Source organism: Musca domestica, unplaced genomic scaffold (genome assembly GCF_030504385.1).
Source record: "Musca domestica strain aabys unplaced genomic scaffold, Musca_domestica.polishedcontigs.V.1.1 7, whole genome shotgun sequence".
Classification (NCBI taxonomy): domain Eukaryota; kingdom Metazoa; phylum Arthropoda; class Insecta; order Diptera; family Muscidae; genus Musca; species Musca domestica.
Window position 1 is genome coordinate 4672697 of NW_026712383.1, and position 21192 is coordinate 4693888.

General features: G+C 34.1%; 1 protein-coding gene across 11 annotated transcripts in view; it reads left to right on the top strand.

Moving 5' to 3' along the window:
* Positions 1-21192, top strand: part of LOC101887707 (sodium/potassium/calcium exchanger Nckx30C) — a 315709-nt gene that overhangs the window by 91468 nt on the left and 203049 nt on the right. For 7 of the 11 annotated variants that reach the window (XM_020039502.2, XM_020039501.2, XM_020039504.2 and 4 more), the window contains one exon: positions 10863-11479. In XM_020039502.2, coding sequence (XP_019895061.1) covers positions 10863-11479 — 617 coding nt within the window. The remainder of the gene's footprint in view (positions 1-10862; positions 11480-21192) is intronic. The other 4 variants (XM_020039503.2, XM_020039508.2, XM_020039505.2 and 1 more) reach the window with 1 other exon arrangement.

Here is a 21192-nt window from a genome sequence, read left to right on the forward strand (position 1 = left end):
TACAACGGATTATTCGCATTGATTTGCATTTGTTCCCGTATAAAACTCAATTGACGCAAAGAATGTTGCCTACGGACAAGCATCGTCTATTGGAATGGGCCCAAAGGTCCGTCGAATATGGACAACCCTGTATAGATGTCATCTGAGATAATTCCTCATAAGGTATTCAGGGACTCCGAAATTCTATTCCACAGCAAGTATGACATCTGTCCACCTCATGCTATAAAAAGCATTATTTACATCAAATATAGCTAAAATAACTCCCGGCCTGCTGTAACGATTTCGCTGTGGAGCGGCAGATAACATGTCAACAACTTCCTTCATTGCACCAATGTTTGATTTTCCAGCTCTGACACCATTTTGCTTCTCAGATAATCCTCCTGTCTTTAAGAGTCTTTCGAGAAGTTTCCAGTTGTATTTAACATCTCCTTTGACTTTACTTATCAGCACAAGTTGTTAGTCTTTCCATGGCGTGGAAAGGATTCCCACCGTTAAACAGTGGTTGTACATATTCAATAGTAGTTTTTGGTAGCACATCGGCACATCTCCTTAAGGACTTCCGTTGGAACGCCATCAGGCCCAGGTGTTCAATTGTTTTTTTTTTTTTTTTTAATTTCTCAGCTGTTCTTGTGATTTGAAAGCTATTCGATCGTCTATGGAATTCATTTCTTGCAAATCACCCACTATCGATTTGCCTACTACTACCTACTCTCATTTTTTAGTCTTAATATTCAGAATAATCCCCTTCGGTTGTCAATAGAGAGAAAGGAATACAATCTACTGAGATTATGCTCTTTGGTAAATTAGGATATATTCATTCAAATTTTCTTTCAGACGCAATATCCCAAAGTCCTTCTCGGTCATCATAGTTGGTTTTCTCTCGACAAACTATTTTATATTCTCGCGAGTTCATTATTATTTTTATCCATCATTTAAATTTTTATCCATAAAACGTGAATACGTTTCTTGTCATTTCCTATTTCTGCAACTGCAGCGCCGATAAAAACTAAACACTTTTATTAATTATCTCGACATGCTGCTACTGTTAAGAAATTACCAGAACAATTGTACAATTGACACGTTCGGTATTTTTTTTAACATTCTTCAATTTAATAAAAGAAACACTCTCTAATAAACAAATTTAAGCACGTTCTTGAATACATTCTTACTTTTTATCGTTCGATTTAAAAACAAATAACAAAAATAAATAAAAGGTAAAGACAATTTTTTTTTTGCTGGAGAAGGTTATAGCTGGTTGTTTTGTTTGCAAAGGTGGGCGAATCAATTCGATATCGTAGATATTTTTGTTGTTAATTTACAAACAATTTTGGAGTCTAGTGCAAATTTGGCATATTTTTTTTATTGTATGCCTTATTTGGAATGTTTTGTAATAAAAGTAATAATTATATTTTTTTATTTTCTTTAAAGACAAACAAGTTATGAATTATGATAACTTAGGCTGCGTAAGCAATTTGTTTTTGTTTTAGTTGTTCTCATTGAATAACAGTGATTCACAGTTGAATTATTATTATTCATTGAGCTGTTAATGTTGTGCATACATAATAACTCGTATGTATGTATGTATGTATCTATGAGTATTTGTTGTTCCATAAGTCTTATTATTGTTGCCAGTTAATATCAAATCTTGTTAGAATTTTTGTTTACACTTATTGTGGAAAGGGTGTTGTTTTTTTGGAAAAACAAAATAATGAAATCGAATACTAAGAATTTTTTATTGTTACATAAAACGAAGGCATATAAAGGTGTAGAAAAAGATAAACTCAAAAACACAGTGGTCAAGTGACTCAAGCTAAAAACAAGTCCGAATTCTTCCAAGACGATTTATGAGTAAACTTTCAGCATTTTCTTCAATATTTTATTGACTGTAGTTTCCCTTTTACAAAAATAGCTTAACATTTTGTATTTATTGGCATTCGAAAATGAACAGCGCTGGTCGCTTAACTCATTTTGAACACACTCACGGAATATTTTGAATAAATCCAAATCGAAAATAAATATCTTACATGTGAATTTCGAAATTGAGAAACGTTTGAAATACTACAAACAATTTCCCTGTAGAGGTCGATGAAATTTCGAAGTTTTTTGGTGGTTCTCGTTGCATTTTCGCTTTAATCTGTCATAGAGAAGAAAAAACGTTTGCCAAATAAATTTAATCACAATGACAAGAAGTTATTTCAAGTTTGTGTGTATGTTATATTTCTAATATTATATTTCTATTATATTACTAAATTTGTTCGGAGAAAAATTTAACAAATATATACACCCAAATAAAGGTAGAAATAATGGTTAGGAGATTATTAAGCCAGTTTTTCCATAGACAAAAGAAGATATAGCCAATGAAAAGTTAGTTTTGGAATTTTTCGATGTCATCACGTAGTTTTCACATTTCTTTTGTTATGTAACAATTTTCATTTGAGAAATTTTCTACAGTTTTTGTTCAATGACCACAGTGACTTTAATATTCCCATTCAAAATGTTTCGATTTTTTTTTTTTTTTTGAAAATAAACGCTGAGAGCATTTCGTTGTCTATATCTTCATTTGTCTACGGTTTTTTTTTTTCTAAGGAAATCGAAACGAAGATGGTCTCTCGAAGCCGAGTTGTATTCGCTAAACTCATAACTCCCTTTCGACTTATAGCTCAAAGACCTTAAATGTTAAATACTGGACAAAATGCATTATGGAATTAATGTCAAAAATATATAGGATTATGCTCACAATAGCAACATGTTAGCATAAAAATCATATTTACAGAGCAATTTTAAGAATAACATTTTCCGTAAACTAAAAATTTGGACTGAAAATTGCATTTCATTGACGTTTCAAAATTGAATTTGGTGTTAAAACAACTTAACATTGGTGATTATGTTGTTATGTTACCGTAACAACAGAGGCAAATACCCCTGGTGACAATATTTTGACTCTGACTTTGGATCTCTTTGTCAATGGACTCATAGCTCCCTTTCGACTGACTTTACGTACACCACACGAAATTTTACTAAATTGAATGTGTATTTTTACAGCACTCAAAATAAATGAGAATCAAATGACAACTTTAAAAAATTGGACAAAATCATTTCTCTGAATAAATTACCATGAACATGTTCTTATTTTATTCGTGATTCCTTAAAAATAAAACAGTGTTAAGATGGTGTAAATCTTGTACCAAAATTTTGAATTTAATATACAAATTGTGATTTTCTCAACCTTTTTTCCATAATTTCGCGAGTTTTATACAACTTGGTAATATAAAAGAAAGTGACTAAAATTGATAATCGAATTCGAGTAAAATATTTTGAATGAAAAATGTTTCCTTTTTTTCGATTTGTCGATTCTAGTCATAATCATAAAAATTAAAGACAGAAACCGAAATTTACTGAAACCTCAAATGTATTGGAAACGAAAGAAGTCTTTCTATAGCCTTGGAGAAACAGGCAATTAATGTATATATTTTTGTATGAACGATTTTCAAGATATGTTGCTATTAACATTCTCGGTTGGGCGCCACCTTCCTATACAGAATGAGATGAAAAAACCGCCACCAATTTAAGACTGCTGTCGTTTCCAAGCAACTCGTCCGACATTATTAGCTCATTGGATAATTTACAATCGTTCAAAAGCATTTTGGTGAGAATTTTCCAGAAAAAAGTTATTCGTGAAGGAATTCAAGCGTGATTTCCTTATATTTGGATGGAAAACCACAAATGACTATCGTTAGAGCACTCCAGCATTTAAATGTGAATAAATCTTTTGTGTCTCGTACCATCGTTCGTTACCGTGATAATGGCGTAGCGTAGCCCGACGTCAAGGAAGTGAATGGAAGAAAACAGCCAAAGAGCTGAAAATGTGCACCTTAGGTTGGCCACCAGAACTCAAGCGTCGGCCATGGTGATGGTGTGGGCCGCCTTAACAGCCGGTTGTCGCTCTTCCCTCGTATTAATCGACCGGGCCATCAAAAATAATGCCGAATATTATCGCGAAAATATTCTGGAGGGTGTATTAAAACCTTGGGCATGCAAACATTTTGGCCGCAGACCGCACTCAGCACGCGCCACCCATGAATGGTTACAAAAGGGTCCCTCGCTTCATTTCCAACCAATCCATTGGACTATTGTGCCTGGAGTATTTTGGAAAGCAACGTTAGCACTAGCAATACCAAATTGTCGATTACTTCAAGCAAGCGCTTCGCCGGGAATGGACCAAAAACCCGTAGAGCAACATTCGGGCAGCGTGTGACAGTTTCATTGGCCGTTTGAAGGCCATAACTCGTGCCAGAGGTGACCAATTCGAACAAATCTAAACTTATTCTAAAATTTAATGCTATTTCTGACATTTTCTCATGGTACAATGAAATAAAGGTAATCTCATTTTAAATAAGCATTCCCAGCCCTGCATTTTTTGTAATTTTTTAATCATTTCATTTGAAATTCTAATTATTTCGCTTGCAATTCAAATCGTTTTATTTGTCTATGAGATATCTGGTACCAAATATCATTGTTGTCTAATGCATATTACGAATATGTGGGACTTAAACACCATATGTGTGGACTGTGTGAGGCTTAAACATATATATGGGAGCTATATCTATATCTAAATCGATTTTGAAATTTTATGTACTTGCTTCTAGACTGAATTCTGTCGGATGTACCGACATTTAGGAATTTTTGTCATATATTGGCTATTTGGCGTTCAATTAACCCGAATCGGTTGGATCTATATCTGAACCGAAATTGATGTACTTGCTTCTAGACTGAATTCGGTCGGATGTGCCAAACTTTAGTAAACAATTAACCCATTCTCACCAATTTCAATAGGGTTCGTTTGGAATATTTCATCTCATTCGGATAATAAATGCGTCCTAAATTTTGTTCACAAATATACATGGACAGACGGACGGACGGATAGAAGTACTGACATGCGTAAAGTGACTCAGACAGTGATTCTATGAAGATTTTCAAAAGTAACTACGGGTCTATCACGCTTCCTTCTCCATATTACAAACAAAGGCATAATACCCTTAACACTATGTGGTGTAGGGTACAAAAAATCCTTTCTTACTGAGTAAATTACCTCCGTAAGTCTAGTAAATTACAAAAAATTAGTGGATAGTCTTGAAAGTTCTATTCTGAGAATTTAGTGGGTTTTTTGTGAAGGAAAATTGTCAATTATGTTTTGTAAACAAATGTCTCAGAGATATTCATACTTATTTTTAAATTATTCTAATTAATTTAATTTTACAAAGGTTAGCCTATTTCTACGGGCCTTAAAAATGACATATTTAAAATAATAACAAAATGATGATTTTTAAAAATAATATCTACGGAATATATACCAAAAAAATTTCCTTAAGTCTCCAAATCGTTAAATACCGAACATTCCAAAAACGTGACCGCCTATCGAATAATATCATGCCTACATGTTGATATTGAAAATGTAAGTGAAGAAAAAAAAACTTCAGTCCGCCTTACCTGACAAGCAACGTACTCAAATTCTTCAATGAGTTTAGCTCTCCATTACTCTCGACCTCTCAAAGATTAAGACGACGATGACGCCTACACTTAAACCGGTTACCGGTTTGTTAAAGATAAACTGGCAATGTGCAGTGCTTATGTTTTTATCTAGATAAAGGTAAAAGCAGCATGACGGAATCAATCGTTAATGCTTGCATTGTTGTTTCTGTTGTTGCTAACAACAAAACACCTTTCTATGAACATAGCCACGATGATGTTTGTTTTTAAAATAAACACCCTCTTAACCCTCCCACAATATCACAACAACGTAAAATGTAGGGCCCACAAATGAGTCAGTGTTTCAATGTTTAAGATTTTTGCGAAAGGTGTTAAATATTGTTGTGAACTTGAAACGCAGAGAAAGAAACAAATTTTTGTCAATAAAAACTGGTTTTAAAAAGATCAGCTTTTTATTTCATTTGATTTTGGGGGACTACCGTAAATCCCAAAACAGATCACAAAATGTCTGGCAATTTTAAATAGCCATGCAAAAGAAACCAAGCGAAGACGGCTGTTATCAGAAATCTGTGAGGTCACACTCTAGTTTTTTTGACGCTTTCTTATCACTCTTTTAAATTTTGTTGTTGTTGTTGTTATATTTTAATTTAATTTGTTTTTATTCCATTCTTCTAGCTTGTTGATTATTTGTTTACACAAATTATTTATTAATAACATTTTATTTTATGTGTGTATGTTTTCTTTGGATGGGTTGGTTTCTCGGTTATGTTTTCTTTTGTTGTTGTTGATAAAGACAGTATGCAGTTTGTTTTCACTGGTTGTTGTTCTTATCTGCTGTGTTGTTTTTTTTTTCTCTGTGGTTTGGATTTTTTCTTATTATGAGGTTGCTCAGAGGTTTTTTTTTTGAATGGATTGTTCGTTAAGAACACACGATGTATTTGCTTTATAATAATTATTTTAGTATTAGAATGAAATCGAGTGATTCATTTTAAGAAATTTCAAGGAAATCGAGAATGTTGTTTTCATAATTGCCGCATTTGAGGATCATGACAAATTAATTGACTAATTTGAAGTTTATTGTTGTTAATTGTAAAGATATGAACATTTTATAGAGTCTTTAAGCAAATAAATATAAAATATCCCGCAAATCGGGCGTGAAATTCAAAAGCTGAACAATGCCTGAAATCGACGCTATTCGTATATGGGGGTTATGACGAGAGACGTGGCTATCATAGTCCATTATCGGACTTGATCTAACCATACATACACACGCTGTTTTGGCAGATTATTGCATCCAAACAATAATTTTATGCCATGGTTCTAAGTTAACAATATCATCAAAGCAAAATTTTGGACCTGCTCCAGAGACACCAGAAAGAATTACTAAAACATAATTTGAACGTTTTTTAGATAATGACATTTTTCAGAATTAGTGTCATGATATGATCTCATAAAAATTTTTGATTGGGCGCCATGTTCCTTAATCTTATATAAATCTAGTAAGGAAATGTCAAAAGTCGGGCGGAGCCGTATATATAATAACCTATATCACTTTGCGTTTAGTAGAGCTCCGTACCAAAAAAGGTTATTGGTCCGTTCCAGAACTGCAAGAATGTAAAAGTTTTTACTACGATGACCGATTTTTCCTTTATTATATTGGAGAAAATTGCAAAACTAGTAGATTCTTACAGTTTCGGCAATAGATCAAATATTGGGAATTTATGTGAAGTAGATCATACCAACGATGAACATTATTTAAATGCGTATAATAATTTTAGAGTAGTCACAATTTTAGAACCATACCCAACTCTCAATCGATTTTCAACCAATACCACTAGTACAAAGTAACATTGCTGTATTGCTACCGGACCGAGTTTCACCAAATGGAAAAATTCGATTAAATATGAAAACAACTATCCAATTAGTGCTGATATTAAATATATGATGGATGATGGTAAAGTCGGAGGAAGATGTATATTAAAGCTATATAAAAATCTAAACCAATCTCGATAAAATTTGACAGATGTATTTCTGGGCAGTATCTGATGTCCGGTATCAAATATCCTTGTTGTGGAGTCCATATGACGCATGTGAGGGACTTAAACACCAAATCGGATGAAACATATATATGTGAGCTATATCTATATTTGAAGTACTTATTTCTAATATGAATTCAGTCGGAATTGCCAAGATTCAATTCATTTGGGCTGTTATTAGTCATTTGGTGCACAATAAATAAATTTCTGGGCTGTATCTGGTTCCAACTAGATGTCATTCTTGTGGAGTATATATTACGAATATGAGGGACTTAAAAAACCAATGAAATGAAACATATGTATGGCAGCTATAGCTATTTCTGAACCGATTTTCACCAATTTTGATGTCCTTGTTTTTAGACTGAATCAGGTGCCGAAAATTCGGTTGAATATATATGGGAGGTATATCTAAATTTGAACCGATTTTCACAAATTTCAACAGGGTTCGTCCTTAGGTCAAACAAATATTGTTTGGAATATTTACTCTCAAACGGATAATAAATGCGACCTGCAAAATACATGGACCGACGGACGGACGAATGGACAGACGGACTGACATGCATACATCGACTCAGAAAGTGATTCTATGAAGATCCTCAAAAGTAACTATGGGTCTATCTCGCTTCCCTCTCCATGTTACAAACAAATGCACAAAGGCATAATACCGTTACCACTATGTGGTGTAGGGCATAATTAGTACTATGAGGTGTAGGGTATAAATAGTTGGACGAACATATACACCTTGGAATACCCAAATAAAGGTAGAAACAATGGCTAGCAGATATTCAATTTATACTTTTTAAGAATGAATTTGAATATATGATATTTCGATTGGGCGCCACCTTATTAAATCTTTTTCGAGGAAATTTAGATAAATGAATATGATCCCCAATCTTACGAATGTTTTAGTATTTTCATTAAAATTTACTCTATAACTTCTGCTGGAAATAATTTGTTCTGCTGGAAATAATTTGGGGCAAAAAGTACCGCCAGCCACAGGTTTTTAGATGGGCTCACTGGGATTCGTCTAGACACGAGATCTGGATGAGTACTCATAGCCTCGGGATTGGTAGGGGTGCGGTTTCCAAGCATTCTGGGAAGGTTCTTTAGATCTGTTGGGTGTTGACTGTCCCCAATTCTAAGTCTGGTCATTTTTATACCCTCCACCATACTATGGAGGGTATATTAATTTTGTCATTCCGTTTGTAACTCCTCGAAATACTCATGTCAGACCCAACAAAGTATATATATTCTTGATCAGCGTAAAATTCTAAGACGATTTAACCATGTCCGTCTGTCTGTCTGTGTGTCTGTCTGTCTGTCAGTCTGTCTGTTGTAATCACGCTATCTTTCGAACAAATTGAGATGGAAGGCTAACATTTTGCACACATGTATATTTTCCCAGTAGGCAGGTTAAGTTCGTAAATGGGCCATGTAGGTCCAAGTTATCATATAGCCCCCATATAACGGTACCTCCCGATATTCGGTATTTTGATGATTTTAGCGACATTATTCACCGGAATTATTTCAAATTTGGCATTTGAAGTTCGTAACGGATACTACAGCCTAAGACAGAAAATTATCTGTGCAAGTCCACGTCTTCGTGTAGCCCCCATATAACGGTACCCCCGATATTCGGTATTTTGATGATTTTAGCGATATTGTTTACCGGAATCGTTTCAAATTTGGTATTTGAAGTTCGTAATGGATACTACATCCTAAATCAAAAAAATGAGCCATTTAGGTCCACGTCTTCATATAGCCCCCATATAACGGTATCCCCCGGGATTGTTTCAAATTTCGCATGTGAAGTTCGTAATAGATACTTCAGCCCATGCCAGAAAATTGCCTGTGCCCCCCATATTCGGTATTTTGATGATTTTAGCTACATTATAAACAGATTTTTCTTCAAGTTTCGCATTTAAATATTGTAATAATTTATGACAAAAGTTGCCTATGCAGGCCCACGTCGTCGTATAAGCATTCGGTATTTTTAAGATTTTAACAGAATTTTTAACGGGTTTTATTTTTTGTAAATTGCCAAATTTGTACCAAATGGTGGAGGGTATTAAAAGTTCGACCCGGCCGAACTTACAGCTTTTTTACTTGTTTTTATAGTGGGATGCAACCATATGTGACCATTATAACGGAATATATCCCTCTTTTGCCCTCGCATTCTCTATCTCTCTCTCTCTCTCTCTGTAAAATCCTACAGCCCACAGAACAAAACGCTTTCACTCTGCCTCATACATTTTTTTAATATATATACTTTTTAAAAAGGGACCCACAATGGGTGTGGACGAAAATGAGCCCTTCTAATTTTTGTCGTCATAGTACCTAGTGTGCGAACTTTACTAACTGGTACTAAATTTGTAACAGTTTGGTTTAGAGCGGACGGATGAAACTGAAATTTTGTATTGGGATCGCCGTTTGTGGTGGATTTTGATAGAGATTGGTTCAAAATGTGTACTTCAAGTGCACGAAAAGTACTAATGGTACTATATTTGGTACAATTCGGTATTCGGTAAGCAAATTGTGCTTGAAATATGAAATTTGTTATTAGGGGGCTTTTAATGTGTAGTCTGGACATATGGAGGTGGTTTCCAAAATTTGCACTATTATTGTAGGAAAAATTCTGAATGATACTAAATTTCGTATTAGTTGAAGGCATACAGATAAAATTCTGAAATTTGATATTTAGATTACTAATGGTATCTGTGTTTGGGATTTGTCGGTGGTTTGAAAATGTGCCACACATTTGTACCAAAAGTACTTCATGGTACTAAATTTGGTACAATTTGGTGGTAGGGAAACAAATAGTGCTTGCAGTTTGAAATTTTTTGTTAGGGTTGCTGTTAATGTGTAGCCTGGATATATGGAGGTGGTTTTGCAAAAATGTGTAATATAATTGTACGAAAAGTACAAAATAGTACTATATTTGGTAGAATTTGGTTTTGGGTGAACATATGTTGCTTGAAATCAGACAATTGGTATTAGAGTCGATGTACATATGTAGCCTCGACATATGGAGGCGGTTTCGGAGATGTGTAATTCGAATTTCTATTTAGATTTGAATTTTTATTCTTTTGATGATTATTTCGCCATATTTTTATATCAAAAAAAAAAAAAAAAAATAAATAAAATAAAAAAAAATATATAAATAAATCGATTGAGTAGACTAGAAAAAGTCAAACTCGAAATACTAGTTTTTTAATAAATAAATATTCTTGTCGAATTTTTCGGGCTATTGATACCACTCAATACTTATTTGTAAATATATATCTATTTTGAATAATTTCCATCTCATTTAACTGTCTCTCTCTCTCTTTCTCTTTGCAGATACACATTTTGATAATACGACTGTTACAAAAACACCGCTCTTCCCGACAGATCTTTTCACAAAAGAACAATTGGAGAATGGTGCCGTGATTTGCCACATTATCGGTGTGATATATATGTTCGTAGCCTTGGCCATCGTTTGCGATGAATTCTTTGTGCCTTCCCTGGATGTGATCATCGAAAAACTAGGCATTACCGATGATGTGGCTGGGGCCACGTTCATGGCGGCCGGCGGTAGTGCACCTGAACTCTTCACATCGGTCATTGGCGTCTTCGTGTCCTTCGACGATGTGGGCATCGGTACGATTGTCGGCTCGGCCGTCTTCAATATTCTCTTCGTCATCGGTATGTGTGCGCTGTTCTCGCGAACGGTGCTGTCGCTGACCTGGTGGCCGCTGTTTCGCGATTGTACCTTCTACAGTGTCAGTCTGCTGGTGTTGATATACTTTTTTCGCGACAACCGGATCTGGTGGTGGGAGGCGCTTATACTCTTTTGCATTTACATTGGCTATGTGGGCTTCATGAAGTGGAACGTCCAGGTGGAGGGCTGTGTGAAGAAACTGATATCGAAAAATAAGGTGACTCGCGTCAGAAGTACAGATCAGCTTATGCCAGCAGTAAGTAGTTGGGAAGTTTTTTTGATACCAAAAAAAATGAATTGAAATTGAAAACTAAAATTCAATTGAAAACATAAAATTGTGAAAATTCAAAAAAAAAAAAAAAATCGAACATCACGCGTTTGATGCTGTATTTTGTTTATATGACAAAGCAACCAAAATACGTCTTATTTGTCATATATTGTAACTGAAAACAATTTGAAAAAAATAATAATTTGAAAATACACACAAATCAATTTTTGTTACCTTTAGAGTTTTTTTTTTTTTTTTTTTTTTTTTTTTTTTTTTAATTTGGATTTTATGTGACATTCCAATTCCCTTTTGAAGAAAATAATATTTATTGCCATTATTTTTTTATATTAATTTGATTTCCGTTGACAAATTTATGAATTTTCCATTAACAATTTTTGGCCATATCTAATTGAATTAGTTTCTTTTTTATGATAAATTAATTTTAAAGTTTTTTTTGAAAAAAGAAATTCATTTAAATTTTATATTTCAATTACAACATCAGTTATTGAGTTTGTGTTTTTAGTTTTTTTCAATTTTTTATTTTTGGTTTATTACGTTTCGTTCTGTTAACCCATTTTGCACTTTTTGGCTTAATGCATGTATGTGTAAGTGTTCAAAGTGTTCATTTAATTTTGAAACAGTTTTAGTTTCGTTTGTTTTTTTCTCGTATTGGTTTAACTACATTTCAAATGCAATCACACACACACACGCGCGCTCAACATACTATTGGTGTATAGGTATATTACTCATACTCTCATATATTTTTATATTGAATTTGTATAGTTAAAACTTTTTCAATTAGTTTCATTTCGTATTCATATCGAAAGCTTTAATTAGAATAACTCTTATTTTTTGGTTTAATTTAAGGAATTAATTTTTTTCAATTAGTTTTTATTAATAATAGTATATTCTACATTAATATGGACGAAATAATTTTAAACAATAATTTTTTTAATCTATTGTTGGGGTTTTTTTTAAGAGCTCATTCTAAAGGAAACTTAAAGCTCGTTTACACACAAATATTTTGAAGTGATGATAACACTATCCGACAAAATTCAGTTTTTTCTATATTTAGGGGGAAGATCCAGCAGATCATGAAAGTAGAGCTAAACAATTAAAAAAACTGTAAGTTCGGCCGGACCGATTTTTGAATACCCCCCACCATTTCGAACGAATTTGGCAATCTTCAAAAAAAAAAGAATCCGTTAAAAATTCTGTTAAAATCTTAAAATCACCATATGTAGCCATTATATTAGAATCTATACGACGACGTGGACCTGCATAGGCAACTTTTTCATAAGCCATTATAATATTCAAATGCGAAACTTGAAAAAAATCGGTGAATAATGTAGCTAAAATCATCAAAATACCGAATATCGGCTGGTAACATTATATGGGGGGAATTCGAAGACGTAGACCTACACAGACAATTTTTTGTCTTAGGCTGTAGCATCCAACACGAACTTCAAATACCAAATTTGGAACATTTCCAGTGAATAATGTCGCAAAAATCATCAAAATACCGAATATAGGGAGGGATTTGCGGGGAATTCGAAGACCTGAACCTGAATAGACAATTTTCTTCCATAGGCTGTAGTACCCATTACAAACTTCGAACAAAAATTTTAAACAATTCCGGTGAACAATGTCGCTTAAAATATCAAAATACCGAATATCGTGAGGTACCGCTATATGGGGGCTATACGAAGACGTGGACCAGCACAGACAATTTTCGGTCGTAGGCAGTAGCATCCTTACGAACTTCAAATACTCAATTTAAAATAGTTCCGGTCAATAATGTCGCTAAAATCATCGAAATACCGAATATCGGGAGGTAGCGCTATATGGGGCTATACGAAGACGTGGACCAGCACAGAAAATTATCTGTCATAAGCTGCAGTATCCAAAACGAACTTCAAATAACAATTTTGAAACAATTCCGGTAAATAATGTCTCTAAAATCATCAAAATACCAAATATCGGGAGGTACCGTTATATGGGGGCTATACGAAGACGTGGACCTACATGGCCCATTTTCAATACCCTAAGTCCTGCGGACATAGTCCACATTTCAGAATCAAATTTATCAACCTGTTTCATTTCGTTCAGAAGCTAGAGTTATTTTCCCTGGCGGACAGACGGAGGGACATCGCTAAATCGACATAGAATTTTATGCTGGTCTAAATTTATGTGGGGTCTAAAATGTATATTTCGAGGTGTTACGAACGGAATGACAAACTTTATATACCCTCCCTCCCTGGTGGAGGGTATGAAAAAGAAGGCACGTGTATCGGCGTTTTTAAAGTTTACATCCAAAAGCAATCAAAATATAGGTGGCATGTACCCCCCTCTTCCACACGTTTGAAAATTTTCGCATTAAGATTCCTCCGAATACCTGCATATAGAGATTACGGCAATATTTGCAATATTAAATGAATAAAATAAAAATACGGAGAATTTTTTGATAGAAATTGTTAACCCTCAAATGATCAATGAAGGGGGTGTTTTTGGTCCTTTATTAAAGATATGGTTAAATACTCCTTTTAAAAGGGATCGTAGCAAGTCAAACTATCCTACAAAAATATTTACCACAAAATTCTACTCTAAGTTCTAGAAGATATCATGAGTCTAAATCTAACCTAAACGTCAGGAATTTATATGTATTAAAAACACATTATAGGGTTAAAGCCGTCCTTTGAGTTTGTGCAAAAATCTCCAACAAAGCATCATGCTAGGAGGATGACGTAAAAGACGAAAATATTCTACATCAAATTTCACTATAAGTCGTCAAGGAACAGAAATCTCTCTTACCATTGAATATCAAAAAAATATCTGGATCAATTTTCCCGAAAACCACGAAAATATTACTTACTTTCTTTGATCAAATTCAGACTTTTTGCGATTTGAAGCCTGAAAATAACATAAAATTTCGTTTTAGGCGAAAGGTGTGAAAGGAAAGGAATTATTCTACACAAAATTTCACTAGAAATCACAGAATAAACCATACATCTACGTGTTATAGTTTTTATGAAAATAGCATTCATACAGGTTGAGATAAAAAAAAAAAAAAACTGCAACAAAGTCAAACGCCATAATTTTTACATTTTTTTCTAAATTTTATTGAATGAAAGCAAAAAATGTCGGATATAGTATCAAATTTTAGAAAAAGTTTAGATTTGCTCGAATTGATCACCTTTGGCACGAATTATGGCCTTCAAACGTCCAATGAACACGTCGTCACACGTCGACGTCTTCTAGGACCTTTAGAAGAATTTTTTGGCATATCATTTTGTAGAACATTTTGACGTGCTCCAATACCGTTAAAAGGAGTTTTTAATCATAAAACGACTAAAAGGAATAGTTTGTTGTCCCGCTTAGGGGATAAATATTTTCACCAATATAGTTCTCGCATTTTAACTGCAATACTGCCGAAGCCACTATATATCTAAAATGCAAGGATTTCGATGAATCTTAATCCGAAAATTTCCGTAAGTGTGGAAGAGGGAGGAACTGCATTCTTCTATTATTCGCTCATTGCAATTGATATATTTCCTCTCCTTTTCAAATCCATCCCATCACCTCGCATACGAGGTTAATTTTCGTATTTCTCTAATTACAAGCAAATTCTCCTTGAAATCCACTTTTCGTAACTGCAACAATGTTATAATTATAATAATTAAATTGAAAAATGCAAACTACATAACAAGTGCCACTACTTAAGCCATCACAAAATGCAATAACAAAAAAAAAAAAAAAAACGAACGGAAAAAAGAACTAAAAAAAGAACTAAAAAGTAGCGAAAATAGACAGAGGAAGACACGAAACGTTGGAAAGTTCATAGAAAATGTGAACAGTGAATGCAATGCAATTATTTGAAATAATTAAATAAAATGCTGGCAACACCCAAAAAAACAAGAAAATGTGGAAAGAGAGAAGTATGAACTTTGTTCATACTCTAACAAATAATTCCCTTCTTCATTTCGCAACGGACAAATGAAGAAGAATAAACATTGCAACTATTTTATGTGCCAAGAAAAGTTGTGAAACGCAAGTGCAACGAGGGGAAAATTGGGGAAGGGTGGGAAGTATTTAAAACTTTTTCGTTAAACAAGAAATTGAATACAAGAGACCATAGACGCACCCTCAGTCTTGAACTTAACTTTCAATTATTGTGGTATAGGAAGTTGCCTTCATGGTAGGATAATACTGGTAGTCGCATCGATACAGATGCTGGCACAATGAACCGATCTTTGAAATTTAAAATTTTGAATGAACAGTCATTCAAATTAGTTTATATTGTTGAAAAATTCGTATCATTACAACCTCCATTTGGCGTGCTATGAGAAAACTTAAAAATAAATAAAAAATCTTTTTATTTTTGAAAAAAAAAAAAAAAAAAACATTTTAATATTTTTGACATATCAATGCTCTCAAGCGTTAATGCATCTACCTGTAATATGAGGTGTGTCTGGTTACCCTAAAATTTGTAACAATTGCTACAAATTGTTACAGGAAGTTGTCTGTTAACCCAAAAGTTCTGCAAAAGAGAGCGGTCGGAGAGAGAAATTTTGACAGTTCTTTCAGTGAGAGTTTGCAAATTCTTGCTGGACAAATTTCTTCTTGCAATCACTTGCAACTCTTTTTCTTCACATTCATCGGCATTCAATCAGGAAAAGTAACCAGACACACCTATTATGTTTTTGAAACTATATAAATATTAGGTGTCCACAAGTCGATTATCGATAAGGTATTCGTATGTCGATTTTTGCATAATCAATTAATAGATATTTGGTATTGACAATTCAGAGTCGACTTTTTCTCAGTAAATATGACATAGTCACATTGTCGTAGTTGATTTTCGATTTTGAAATCACAGATTTTTACCAACCTTCAATTTCCCTTAAATAATGCCCATCAAAATCGACTTAAGTCGATAGATCCAAAAGTAAAGATTTCTGCTTAAGGCATAAATCAAATAGTCGAAATTTTTTCTATGGCCTTACAGAGAGAGATTAAAAATCTGCAACAAATTCAAACGCCATAACTTTTACATTTTTTAAATTGTATTTAATGAAAGCAAAAAAATCGGAAATAGCATCAAATTTTAGAATAAGTTTAGATTTGTTCGAATTAGTCACCTTGGCACGAATTATGGCCTCCAAACGCCCAATGAAACCGTCACAGGCTGCCCGAATGTTGCTCTGCGGTATTTTGGCCATTTCCGGCGCAGCGCTTGCTGGAGGTGAGCGGAGAGCGACCATCCGCTGTTATAGCGGCCCACACAATCCCCACCGCCGGCGCTTGAGTTCTGGTGCCCAACCGAAGGTGCACATTTTCAGCTGACATCTGACCTATTTGGCAAGTAAACCCGATCATTTTGTTTGTTTACAAACTGCTGGACAACGAATATTTTCTCATCGGAGAAAACCAAATTCGGCAGTTCACCACTTTCGGCCAAGCGAAGCAACGCTTCAGCTCTTTTGAGTCTATTTTCTTTCTGTTGCTGTGTAAGTTCTTGCACTTTTTGGAATTTCAGTGGCTTTACCCCGAGCTCATTTTTCAATATTTGCCAATTCTAATATTGTGATGTTTTCAGCTCACGAGCCATTTTTCGGCCACTGCGACGCGGTTTTCGATCAAGTCGCTTCTTTACTTTTCGAACTATTTTTGCTAGTGTTGCTGTTTTCTTCCGTCCATTTTCTTGACGTCGGGCTACGCTACCAGTATCACGGTAACGAGCAGGGTACAAAACACAAAAGATTTATTCACATTTAAATGCTGGAGTGCCCTAACGATAGCCGCTTATAGTTTTCAAGCCAAATATAAAGAAATTTCACTATCACGCTTGAATTCCATAACGAATAACTTTTTTTCTAGAAAATTCTCACCAAAATGCTTTTGTAGGCTTGTAAACAATATAATTAATAATATAATTAATTTTAACAGCTGTCGGACGAGTGGCTTAGAAATGACAGCAGTTTGAAGTTGGTTGCAGTTTTTTCATCTCATCCTGTATTTAAATAAGTGATTTATTTCTTCGGCGATTTTAGTGAAATTAGTTGAGGAATATTTTTTGCCTTTGAAGTCATCCTTCAGAACAAGCTCACATAACCCTAAAATGTGTTTTTAATATATATGGTTTATATTTTTTATGTGTTATGGGACCTATAGCATAATTAGCACAGAATATTTGGACTTGCAACGATCCCGTCTAAAAGGAGTCTGTAACCATATTTTTAAAACTGAAATTTTTAAATAGGCCCCTTTTGGTGACTCGTTTGAGGGTTCATTTTTCATCTATGCTTATTTTAAATACATTTTCATAAAATTACGATGCATAAGACGTATAAGCTCCATTATTCTTTGTTTAATTGCGAATGAGCACATGGAATTAGATATTTATTATAGGTAATATTTCCTATAATAAGAATCTAATACCATGTTCTCATTGGCATTTGAACGAGTATATTATAAATACCTCTAAAAACAATCCCCAATTTGCGTTTTCTAATAGTCGACTTTTTCAAGTTCTGAAGATCCACAATTTTCATTTCCCACTTTGCGGCAACTGTAAGTTTTCAAAAATACTAGAACAACTATTGCCAAGACATTATTTCCTTCCTTCCATAATGTTTTCAAGATTCATTTTCCATTTTCTTTCATCGTTGAGTGGAAAATTTGTCAAACAACTAGCAATTCAAATAACTATAGGAAAAACCCCTAACCCCTAAAGACAGGGCGCGACGAACCAACTAAAGACAATGCCATGAAGAGACAAATATTGCGTACCAACCAAGTCAAAGTTCCCTCACCACCACACCCCCTCAGGAAAACTAAGAAACAAATAAAGATGAAGAAAATTCAACTCTGTAACAGGCATGGCCATCATTGCCAAGCATAACAATTGTTTCGGTTAGTTTTCTTATTCGAGAATTGTCGACAGCTGGAGGAGTATCATCAGAATCATGATGATTGTCATCATGGTTGTTTCTGTTGTTAGATTATCAGAGATCTTTCTTCGTCTTTGAAATTCGCTTCATCTTCTTCTTCTGTGACAATTTTTTCAATTCCGGAAAAAGTTGAAAAAGTACTTTTGTGGACTTTTGCTGATGCCATACATTCACATTAACTTTTTGAACTCCTTAGCACTTTATATATATATATATACAGATACACTCATGAATACATCGTTTCATCATGTATGGATGTGATTGTGTGAGTGTACATGCGTCTCCTTATAGACATATGTGAGTGTGTGGACTAGGAAAACATTGCGTAGTTCTTTTAGTTTACTGCTATTGTATGACAAACTGATATGGAATTTTAAATGTATTTTGGGTGGGAAGGAGGGGAAGGAGAGGAAGAATAAATGGTGTATTTAAATAGAGAACGTGAGGATTTCATTTGTGTAAAAACTCTAAGAGGAGAATGATAAACAGAAATGCAGATGGCGTATTATAAATTTAAATGCATTGTACAAGCGCTTGCTGTTTGCGAGTAATTCAAAACGGTTTTCTAGTCAAAAATCATGGATTTTTCAAATACTTGCCTGAAAACCCTAACAAAGAATCGTAAGACAACACTAGACATTAAAAATATTTCTTAAGAACTACCTATGATAATATGACTTAACCTAAATTATAATTATACCCTACACCACAAGGTGGTCAGGGTATTATGTCTTTGTGCATTTGTTTGTAACAGACAAAAGGAAACGAGATAGACCCATAGTTCCTTTTGATGATCTGCATAGAATCACATTCTGAGTCGATTTATGCATGTCCGTCCGTCCGTCCGTCTGTACGTCTGTCCATGTATTTAGTAAACAAAGAACAGGTCACATTTATTGCAAGATCCAGATGAAAATTTGCACAGATCATTTGCTTGGCCCAAGTACGAACCCTATAGAAATTGGAGATAATCGGTCAAAACTTAGATATAGCTCCCATATATATCTTCGTCCGATATCCCTTTTATTGTGCATCAAACGTGTAATATCAGCCCGAATTTTGCATATAGATCCAAATAAGGCCTAAAAATAAGTATGCCAAATTTGATCGAAATCGGTTCAGATATAGCTATAGCTCCCATATATATTGTTCATCCGATTTGTTATTTTTGTTCTTCGCAGCCGTAATATGCACTCTGCAACAACAATATTTGGGGAAATATATCAAATACAGCTCAGAAATATCTTTGCCAAATTTTGTCGAGATCGGTTGAGATTTGAATATAGCTCCCATATATAACTTTGTCCGATTTACCTTTTATTGTGCACCAAACGTCTAATATTTGTCTAAATGGGATGGAATTTGGCACATATGACCGAATTAAGTCTAGAAGCTAGTGCGTCAAATTTGGTGAAGATCGGTTCAGATATAGCTATAGCTTCCATCTTTGTTCATCCGATTTGTTATATTTGTTACCCACAACCGTAATATGCACTCCGTAACAACGATATTCAAGGAAATATATCAAATACAGCTCAGAAATATCTTTGCGAAATCATATCGACATCGGTTCAGATTTGGATGTAGCTCCCATATATATTTTTATCCGGTTTTAAATTATTTGTGCACCAAATGTGCAACACAAGTCCGAATTTAAAAGATACAAATGCTTCGGCATATTTAGTCCTTTGAACTTTAAATTATAATTATAATCATAGCTTGTATGATTGAATTCTCCCATAAAAACTTTTAATTGTTATGCGCAGCTCTACTAAATTAGCAAAGTGGTGTAGGGTATCATAAAGTCGGCCCCGCCCGACTTTAAGACTTTCTTTACTGGTTAAGAGAGAGAGAGAGAGAGAGAGTACACATGCATATGCACCATGCCCCCATAAACCTTAGGGTGGAGGTCATAAACACGCATAGCTATCTCACATGTGGCAAGCAAACATGCTACACTTGCTTATCAGTCTGAGTAAAGATTAGATCCCATAATCTGACTCCACCATAAAACATGCAGCGTTTGAAAATTCTGTATTATTTATTTCTAACTCGAAGGTCTGCTCACCACATTTTCCTATCTTATTTAATGTGGACTGTATTAAGAAGATCCCTGTTTAACAAATCATTCTTATCTACACTAGGTAGAACCGCTATTCTCTTTTATTACAAAAACATGTTCACTTATCCGTGAACAAGGTTGATTATTGAAAAAAAAAAAACATACATATACATTTCAAAAAATTGTATTAAACATTTTGTTTATTTTTTCGAAAATATATTAGGTTTGAAAATTATTTCATCCAACTTTCCACTGCGACTGTGCCTTAAATTTCCGATTTTTTTAATTTTGGCATACCCTTTCCAGCATTTCAGCCGATATAAATGTCTCAATCTTATCTGCAATGGGACAATTGAAGCCGGCTCATCTGTATAATCTCTAAAATAGGCCCTACAATAATAGTTTAAAGGCGTTAAATCGCATGATCTAGGCGGTAAATTGACCGGTATCTAAAGTGAAATGAAATGTTGACAGAAATCCTGGATTTCTGAAGGCTATTTTTATGGGGGTTTTCTTTACAAAAGTTCCGGATTTTTTTTCATATGTTTATAGGCCTTCCTATCTCAAACTTATGGAGGAAAAAAGTAGTTCTGAAGTTCTAAACTGTTTTTACAAATGTTTGTGAGTTTTAATAGATTTTTTTAGGGTTTCTTTTCAGTTGTACTTTCATAAGTCCATCCTGTAAAAAA